Source organism: Cyanistes caeruleus, chromosome 8 (genome assembly GCF_971803275.1).
Source record: "Cyanistes caeruleus chromosome 8, bCyaCae1.hap1.1, whole genome shotgun sequence".
In the NCBI taxonomy this organism is placed as follows: domain Eukaryota; kingdom Metazoa; phylum Chordata; class Aves; order Passeriformes; family Paridae; genus Cyanistes; species Cyanistes caeruleus.
The window spans coordinates 24,884,135-24,893,456 of record NC_141708.1 but is presented as its reverse complement, the minus strand read 5'-3'; the positions used below and the strand labels follow the sequence as shown (position 1 = coordinate 24,893,456).

The 9,322-nt window shown below is 40.1% G+C and overlaps 1 protein-coding gene across 2 annotated transcripts in view; it reads right to left on the bottom strand.

Moving 5' to 3' along the window:
- Positions 1-422: 422 nt before the first annotated feature.
- The window catches only part of CSGALNACT2 (chondroitin sulfate N-acetylgalactosaminyltransferase 2), a 32,957-nt gene continuing 24,057 nt past the window's right edge, over positions 423-9,322 (bottom strand). For both annotated transcript variants that reach the window (XM_086899688.1, XM_086899687.1), the window contains exons 3-8: positions 8,766-8,982; positions 8,132-8,233; positions 6,348-6,526; positions 4,672-4,766; positions 3,573-3,654; positions 423-2,412 (exon numbers count right to left, since the gene is read on the bottom strand). In XM_086899688.1, coding sequence (XP_086755814.1) covers positions 2,120-2,412; positions 3,573-3,654; positions 4,672-4,766; positions 6,348-6,526; positions 8,132-8,233; positions 8,766-8,982 — 968 coding nt within the window. In that variant the 3' untranslated portion in view covers positions 423-2,119. The remainder of the gene's footprint in view (positions 2,413-3,572; positions 3,655-4,671; positions 4,767-6,347; positions 6,527-8,131; positions 8,234-8,765; positions 8,983-9,322) is intronic.

The following is a 9,322-nucleotide window of genomic DNA, read 5'->3' as shown; positions in this document are numbered from 1 at the left end:
GACACCTGTGCCCTGCCTCCGTGTCTGCTCCAGGGTGTGTCAGGCACTGGTGGTGCCAGTGAGAGGAATTTTTGGATGGTTATTCTTGTGCAGCCAGGACAGCAGCAGCTGTACTGAAGTTTCAAAGGCTGGAGTCTCAGGAGAGTGCTCCCCTTATATCTTCACCCCAAGTCATAACACCAATGTATTTAATCTTGTCCTCACCAGTACCTTACAATTTTTGTCAGCATCCAAGTAAGGTGATATCTGGCCTAAGTTTAAGTTGTCTGAGGAACAAACTCTCATATCTGGTCTGTGTAGATACCCGAGATGTAAAACGGAGCTGGTTGAACTTCTCACTGCAAATACTATTTGAATTCAGTGTGTTAAGCTCTGTAAAATATTATTGTAAAAATATATTTCAAAGAAACAGCTTAGAACAGTTTCTAAAATGCAGAAATTCCATTTATTATATTGAGAATATCAATTGCAAGAAGTCCTGCAATGCATTCTCTTTACTCTAAATACAATACAGTACACTGTTCTCCACAATAAGTTACATAAAGGCAAATTTTATATACATATAAAAAAGGATCAGTGCCCAGAACTATTTGCACAGCATATCTGCTATTCAGAAATCAATCACTTGAATTTTTAGTTGCCTTCAGAATTCTTGAGCAAAATAAATCCATAAACAGATCTTAATTACCTGGTTTGAGAAAGGTTTTCAACTAATAGCTAAACTCAGCAGAAACCATGCAAATGGTTTAACCACTGAATTGGCATTCTCTGCATTCATTCTATAAACAAATGTGTTAAAAAATGAGGCATGCCATATGGTATCATATAAGACAACATGGAGAAAAATGACCTGCCTGCATTTGAACTGTTTATGCATCTCAAAACAACCAAAAGGGAAGTACCAAAATAGTAGTGCCATTGTACAAGGCACTTATGAGACCACAGCGCAATTCTGCTTAAACATGCCCAAAAAAACCCAACAAGCAAAAAAAAAAATACCCAGAGGAAAAAAAAAACCAAACACTTTAAAACATCCTCCAACTGAAAAGTGAAAAATAAGGCTACTAGGATGATCAGTGGAATGAAGAGCATTGTATCAAGAAAGACTGCAATAGCACTTGCTTTTTCAGTCACTGAAACAACTGAGAATACATGACACCTTACAAAAACATGTCAGGAAAATGCCCAAAAGAGAAAGAATGCACAAGGAAAATATTGGCATAATAGCAAACAGGTCTCTAATAAATTCATATGGGAATGAAAAGATGGTTCCTCAACTTAAAGGATGAGATACATAGGCAGGGCCTTGGAATAAGAAGAAGTGGGGCCAAAAATATTTAAGCGAACAAGTTTGATAGCACAGCTCAGTTTATAGAAGGGATGTGGCATCTACTGTGGGAAAGGAGCAGGCACAGAAACACCCAGCTGGAATGTTCCCAACTTGTCTGATCCATCTCTGAAATAAGAGGTATCCTTTGCAGTGTGAACTTCCCTTATATGCTCGAAAATTCCACTTAAAAGGATTTTCGTTCCCACACCCCCAAATTATTTCTATTCAACCACATCAATGTCTGTTGATACAGCACCAAGCCCTTACTGTGGAATCAGCACCCTGCACAGCTGCTGAACTGGTCAGCATGTCCATGTACCTTTCATGGTGAGATTACTTTTCCACACCTTTCTCTTGCTTCTGCAATGGAGTCTAAGCATAGTATCCTTCTAAAGTCACAGTGCAGTGAGCCATACAGACTGAAAATACTCAGGACACAAAAGATTATTTCATTTAATTCTCAAAAGAATGCAAATGTAAGAACAGAAATGTACCACATGGAAAAGTGTTGAATTGTACATTCCACAGATTTTTCCAGTTGATACTGAAGACACTTTCCTTCAACTACATATGCTGTCCAACTTAGCTGAGGTGCTTGAACTCACAAGATATGTAGTTTAAGAGCATATCAGTCAAAGGATTACTCAGAAAACAAATACGAGAACGAAAAACCCTCTAAACTCTTCTTCACTGAAAAAGAGAGGCACTGCATTTGTAAGCTGAATTAAGGCTGTAAAATGATGCTGGTTCACTGTGAATTTGAAGTCAGCGAGGGCCCCGGGGAGCCCTTCAGCCCACGGCCTCACTGTTAGTCCTGTAGGCCTGCTTGCGGAGGTGCGCCTCGATCTCGTCCCTGAACACCAGCATGCCCAGGTGCGAGTGCGACGCCTCGTTCATGGCTTTGGACTGGATGCACATGCGGTACTGCTCCGGGGTCAGCTCGTCCGCACAGTGCTTCTCGTGCCACAGGTGGAACAGCCCAGGCACCGGCGTCCTGATCACCATCAGCTCGCCGTGCAAGTACTTCCTGTACAGGTGAACGTCCTCGCCGCCCCAGCCTTTCACTTCCAAGTCAAAACCCCCTACAAAAACAGCATCAGAAATCGTTACTTGCGTGCACGGGCAAGAAGAGCGACACTCTATGCCTAACGTGTTACCAGATCTGGCATGACATTCCAGAAATTCTGCTGCCATTATCTGAGTTTCCCATGCCATAGCATGCCAATATGAGGGACAGGAGCTTCAAGGATACCACATCCTTTGTGGTGGAAACTGTCCAGGACACAGATCTGCTGACTTCAGAAAGTCTCTTAGAGCAGCGTCTCCAAATTGCATTATGCATGACAGCTCATGTGACAGCTGCAGAAAACTGTAGGCAAACCTCAGTGGCTATGCTTTTGGATTATTTTTAGGAAGCATAATGGATTTTAGCAGCTGGAAAATGAAGCAGTCATGCACCGCATGAGAAATCCTCTCTGACAATGCCAGCAATTACTCCATAGGTCACAATTCAAAAAGCTGGATTAAGGAAAGGAACATGGTTCACCATTTTAAGCTCTCTTGTTTTTCCAGGACCACAGTGAAGAGCAACCCAGGCTCTTGTACAATTTGAGAACTCCAGAATGATGAAGTCTTCATTCAGCACGTACCACGCAGATGGCAATATGACTGCTATTAGCAATCAGCCTGCACTCAGGCCATCGGACATCAGCACACAGGGCTGTGTTGTTACATCTTCTGGCAGATTTACAACTTCTGGCAGACTATCCTCACCACCATTCTTCCACATTTAAGCACACCAAGCTGCTCTCAGTTTTAAGAACGTGCCACAAGGGGGGGCAAAGCACATTGCTAAAGACTCCAACAACTGCATTCAACTTCTCAAGGATATTTAAAAGAAAGGATTTGAATGCTTCTTGTGTATGTGAGTGGCTTATGTTTCTTAAACTTGATTCATTTGCTTCAGACAGACATGAAGTAAAAAAAAAAAGAAAAAGTAGTATTTAAAAAAGTTCTAGAATTAAATGTTTCTACTGAAGCTACTGTGTCTTTTAAAACACTCAACAGATGGGATACCAAAATCCAGAAAAGCTCATTTATTTCATTGGTCAAACTTGTCAAGCGAGCCTGACTGCTGCGCTTGGGGAAATAATACAAGAAATAAATTTATTACTTTCCTGTCATTAGTTAAGACCAGAGAATCACTTTTTAAACACAATTTTTTTCTTTAGTTTCATCTTACCAACAGTCAGAAAGTCTGTCCGATATTGACAAGTCATCCCAAAGCCAAAATCCCGCCAGAAGCCAGAATCCTTCTTGTGTACCTGCAATTTTAAACCAGTATCATTTTGAAATGTAAAATACAACCAAGGAGTACACTGCACTTGGTTTTGCACAAAGTTAAGCTCTTCCAATCATTTTTTCATGCATGTGGGCTGCTGTTCACTTCACCCTCTGCCTTCCAATTCTGCTCACCCTCATTGCAGTTTTCACAGCAGTTTCTGCTGCACCACCTCTATTTCCTATGTATCTTCCCAGACCAAGCAGTAAATTAGTCCATTGCTAAATCATCTGTTCCCAACACTCCATTTCCTACCCATTTTCAAAGGCCACATTTGTCTCTTGATGTGACATGACATGAAAAGTAAGTTTTGTGATTGAAGTCAGCAAGCATAATACTGTTAAGTTTAAAAGAGTGAACAGAAGAGCTGTCAGGCAGGAACTCACTCCTCTCTCAGCTGTGATTATCCAAGACTATATGCAAAACCATCCCTCCAGCTTTCAGTAGGATCCTTGCAAACAACATAGGGGATGAAGGCCATTATGTTTTCCTTTCAAGTACTGCTCTTCCTCACACTACTTCTCTTCTTTCCCCCTCCAAACCTGTCTATCCCAGAAGTCTCAGCTGCAAAACCCAATTTCATCTATGCAGTGTCTTGATGAGAGAGTCAGACTGGACACATCATTCAGAGGTTTTTGCCTTTCACCAATGCTTTGCTTGCTGGAACATAAGATGAAAGTTGCTGCCATGCAATGCCACCATCCTCATAAAATCCTGGCTTGTGAAGCCAGAATAAGCAGCAGATCAGAACCACCACCTTTATTTGGTTAATAGCAATTACTTGTTTCAAACTAGATGGAACTCCAAGTTTATCTAAGAATGAATTTTGTACTGTTTGCCAAGTTTTTTTTTCCAAGTGCTTTGCCCATAATGGAGAAAACTGTTTAGATATGCGGTGCCAAAGGTTGTTAGCTATCCCAAACAGACTATTAAGTTACACTTAGCTTTGTTTTACTACAAAGCACACCTAATTCTATCCAGAATAAATCAAGCTGCTTACCAATTGCTGCTCCACAGGAGGTGGTATATCTTGGTTAGCATAGACAATAGCAGGATTGTAAAGGCTGAATACCACAGGATAGAAAACCTTTTTCCCTGGAAGTCAAAAGGTAATTGTTACTCACTGTGGGCATGCTTTCTGAAGGCAAAAGGAAACCAGAAACACTCTTTTTAATGTAAAATATTACCTATTAGGCATCTAGTGGAAATAAATAAAAACAAGTTCTAGCTGCTAAGATTTCCCACCTAGGAAGCCTGTAACATCTAGTAGGACAGAGCCCATAGGATTAAAAAAAAAAAAAGTACATATATTATACATATTACACTTGATTTACATTTATCTATAGTTGTGCATGTTTATATAAAATATTAGATATCTCAGTATCATTCTAGGTGACAGAAAAATTCCTGCAATAATGATATGCATTAAAACTAAAAAGAAGCCAAATCCAAGTAACACTTGGATTTGTTGAGTTTTGTGAATTTGTGTCTTTCCACAAACGTGTAAAAGCAGATACATCCAGGATATCCTGCAAGGGCATCAAGCATCATGAGAATCCTGAAAACACCAGTTCTGTGTCTATTACAGAAGCCAGGTAAATTTTTTTCCCATGTATGTTTTGCACTGCCAATGCTGCAAAGGCATTGACAACAATCCACAAGAATATTCACTATCCTGACTTGGGCATGAACTCTGAAGGACTGAGAAGCATTCTCAGATCTCATTTCAAGCAAAGGTGACAAACTGCCAGTATGAATTTCAAGCAGTCTCTTGAACTCTCTTCCCTGTTAAAGCTCACAAAATAATCCTCTCCAAAATTTTTCCAATTATTTACACAAGTTGTTTCATGAAGTACAGAGACAGACAGAAATGGAAGACAAAGCAAGAAACAGAACCCAAATATCTGGCTTCTGAATAATTTTCTTGCCTGTTTGTTAGGTGAAGAAAAAATATCTATTGATTCCAAATTGACATTTGGAGAAAATGGTTTCTGACTGCAACGAATTTGAAACAAGAGTAAGCATTAAACAAACACAGATTGACAGGAGGAAGCCTTCAGCAGCATGCTTGTTAACTCTAAAAAGTTTTGCCCTTCTTGGCAGAAGCTTGGAGAACAAGCAAGCATCATACAAAGTTAAGAAAAACAATCAGAAAATTTCAAAGCTTGGGATGGAACAGTGGAACATTAGTTCAGTCTCCATAAGGAGCACATTGCAGCTCTACTGAAAACCATTCACATGTGACATGTCTTGGCATACATGTGTGAGAAGAGATAAACAACTTGCTACAGATTTCAGCATAACAAAAATCATCTTCCACTGATGGAAGTGGAAGTTACACTGAGTTTTGTTACACAGATTTACATGCAGCATAATTGTTAAAGCAACAATTAAAAAACTGTCCAGCTTTCTTTCAGGTAACTATATCTTCAGAAAATATGAAAATTGTACAAAAAAAGACAATGTGTTCTTAAAACAAGCTACACTAAGGCAGAAGTTCTTTCTCAGTCTGACTGCCTTTTGTGCAGAGTGTGATTCATTTCCCAGGGTGTGTGGTACTGAATAAGCACCACAGTTCTAGCTGAGTTTTCTTTGTTTTCGGTGTGCTCGGCACAGGTCAGCTGAAGTCAAGCACAAGGTGACAAGGCTGCCCTCCAGCACAATAAGGGAACATACCGGGCTCAGCATTTAAGCGACAGCTGTTGAGGAATTCGGCTGTGAAATAAACATCAACATCACAGAAGAACATCAGGACCTCGCCCTTTTCCCAGGCTCTGGCACCCATGTCAAGTCCTCGGCCTCGGTTGAATTCCTCATTCAGAGAGACAAGCGTGTAATTGTGGAAGTCAGTTTCTCTACAAGAAAAACACAGCCAAACCCAAAATAAATCTGTGGGGAGGGGCAGATGGATCATTTATAGTTTTTTTAACATTTTACAGGAATTTAATTCCAGAAATTTAAAAAGAAAAAGTTACATGACCAGAATGAGAAAAATATATCTGTTACACTTGTCTATTTTAATTTCAAACCTTTTAAAATGATAGGATCAGTCTTACTTTAGAACTTCACTTTGTGTTTAATCATTCATACAGATTAAAAGGCCTTTTGTTAACTGACATGAATTAAAATGCTCTCCTGAATTACAATGGCATCTAAAATTTGTCCCCATAAACCAAGAAGTCCTGACTAACAGAGAAATATCTGTCTTCACAAGCTCAGAGAAGAGGGCAAACAGGAAGCCAGAGTCCTGGCATCACCAGACTCATGGGGCAAAGGCCATCTGTGTGGTGGCACCACCATAACCCAGGCACTTTGCCTCTCCTCGCTGTTTAGCAGTGGCACAAATGCCTGTACTCACAGCAGAAGAGGGATGGAGCAGCCAAGGAAGACTGGAAACACACTCAGAGAACATCTTCAAGCAAAGTTAAGTGTCTACTTCAGAGACACTTCAGAAGACAATGCTTGAAGAGAACAGAGTGAAGATATTCAACAGTAGAACCAGTAAAAAGATACAGAACCAGATAAATACCCAGTGAGCCTGCAGCACTGACTCAGTGCTCAGAGGGACATCTCACAGGCAGCAGGGCAGGCAGCAGAGGCCTCAAAAATGGAGGGGTGCAGCACACAGCAGGTGTTGGGAGACCACAGCAAAAAATGCAGGAATTCTCTCCTCCCTTCCTACAAGATGCCTGTACCTGTCAGGACAACTTCCATCACATGCTCCAAGCTGGAGACAAAGTAGCTTGTGTCTAATCTATGTCATGGAAAGGAGCCTGGCCAGCATGGTGAGACAGGGATCACAGGAGAGCTCAAAGGGAACAGGATCCCAGCTCAGGAAAGAGTGCAAGAACTCAGGTAGTGAAGGAGCCCCTTGGCTATAGAGTAAAGGATGCTGACACCTGTCCCATCTTCTCTGGAGCAAAAACCATAAAAGACACATTTGGGAATTTTACATCCATACTGATGTAACGCTACTGCTGAGACAGCCATGATGATGCTTTAAGTTATTTTACAGCTGAGGGTAAGTACAAGCCTACTTTGACTACTACATTTCTCTTCCCTATCATTAAATAAAATTGTTTCTTCAGTGAAGTAACTGAAGTAAACTGAACTGAAGTAAAATGTACATCCCAGTTCCAAAGAACTTAAACGCTAATCAATCTCTTAGAATGACTGAATATCCACTGCAAAACTCATGCCTGTTGCTTTTTGGACTGTCAGAAACATCAAAGTCTTTTCTGGCTATAACTTGATTTTTAGAAGCCTTCAGGAAACTTTTGCAACCTAAGCTGTAAAATGGCAACCATAAATAGTGTACAGTAAATAAGTAATAAATTTCCTAATAACCTGTAATGGAGTATAAACTTTATTTGGTATATTTCTTCGTTCTTTTTAAAAAAACTGTTTAAAATGCCAATCAATATTGTTTGTACTGACTGATGTTGGATTGATACACTCACCTAGCTACAGATTCCATGATGCTTTTCACTTCTGATAGACCATCTTGTCCGAAGTACACCACTGTGAGATGAACACGCTTATCCTGATGAATACACACATCCCTATAAGCACAAAGATAAGCTGGTATTAGTAATTACTTGCAACACAACAGAAAACCTCAGGTATGTAAAAGCTACTGCATTAAAAGGTATCAGCAGATTGAAATATTCTGGTTAGGTATCAAGTGGCTTCAAAGAAAACAAGGAAAGATGTTTCCCCCTCTTCTTTCCCCATCTCGTCCATGTAAGTCAGAAGGTTCCAATACTGTGTGTCTCATTCCAATACCTTATTTTATGAACAGGCACTCTACAACTGATGTAAATACAAAAATTATGTTCGAGATCATCTGTGTCCAGGTTCACAATGACCCTGACATTTGGTCATTGTGCTGCAATTCAAGAATCTCTTAAGCCCTTTTAGAAGGAATGTTTTCTCCATACAGTAGGTTCAATTACAAACATCCCAAGGCAGTTGCACACAATGTTGGAATCATTAGCTCTGCTGCAAATCAACCAGAAAAGGGATTCATTTTGAAAAGGTAACAAAATACTGAAAATCAGCAACATAGCTCACTATATAATCTCATGCACCTACCTAAAGTTTTGCATAAATTGTGCAAATGCCTCAGTTCTTCCAGCAAGAGGAACAATAACGTTAATGATCGATCTAGAAATATCGACTGTTTCACTCTTCACTTTCATGAGGGGTCCAAAAGGTCGGAACAAGGTGACATGCCTGTACTCCATGCCATCCATCTTCTTATAAAACAGCTCATACTGTGTCCCCTTATCTCTTTCTGTACGATAGTAACCTGAAGAATAAGTCACACAAGTAATATGTAAAGTCAAAGATCCCAGCAGTTGTATTTCAGAAACTGATTTTCCTAAGAACTAAAGAAGAGGGGCAAAGCTTCTGGGTTTCTCCTAAAAACATATGAAACTTCCACAGACTGTTATTAGTCACAATCACCCTTTATACCATTTTAGGTCAGACTTGAGAAACAATCCCAAATGAACTCCAGCTTCCCCTGCTTCTTACAGACAACAGGTTTCATGGTCCTATGCCAATTTCTCATAATTAAGAGTTGGGTCTTCCCAACACAAAGGGAATTCAGCTATGTGCTATGAAAAAGGATGGCTGAAATCTAATAT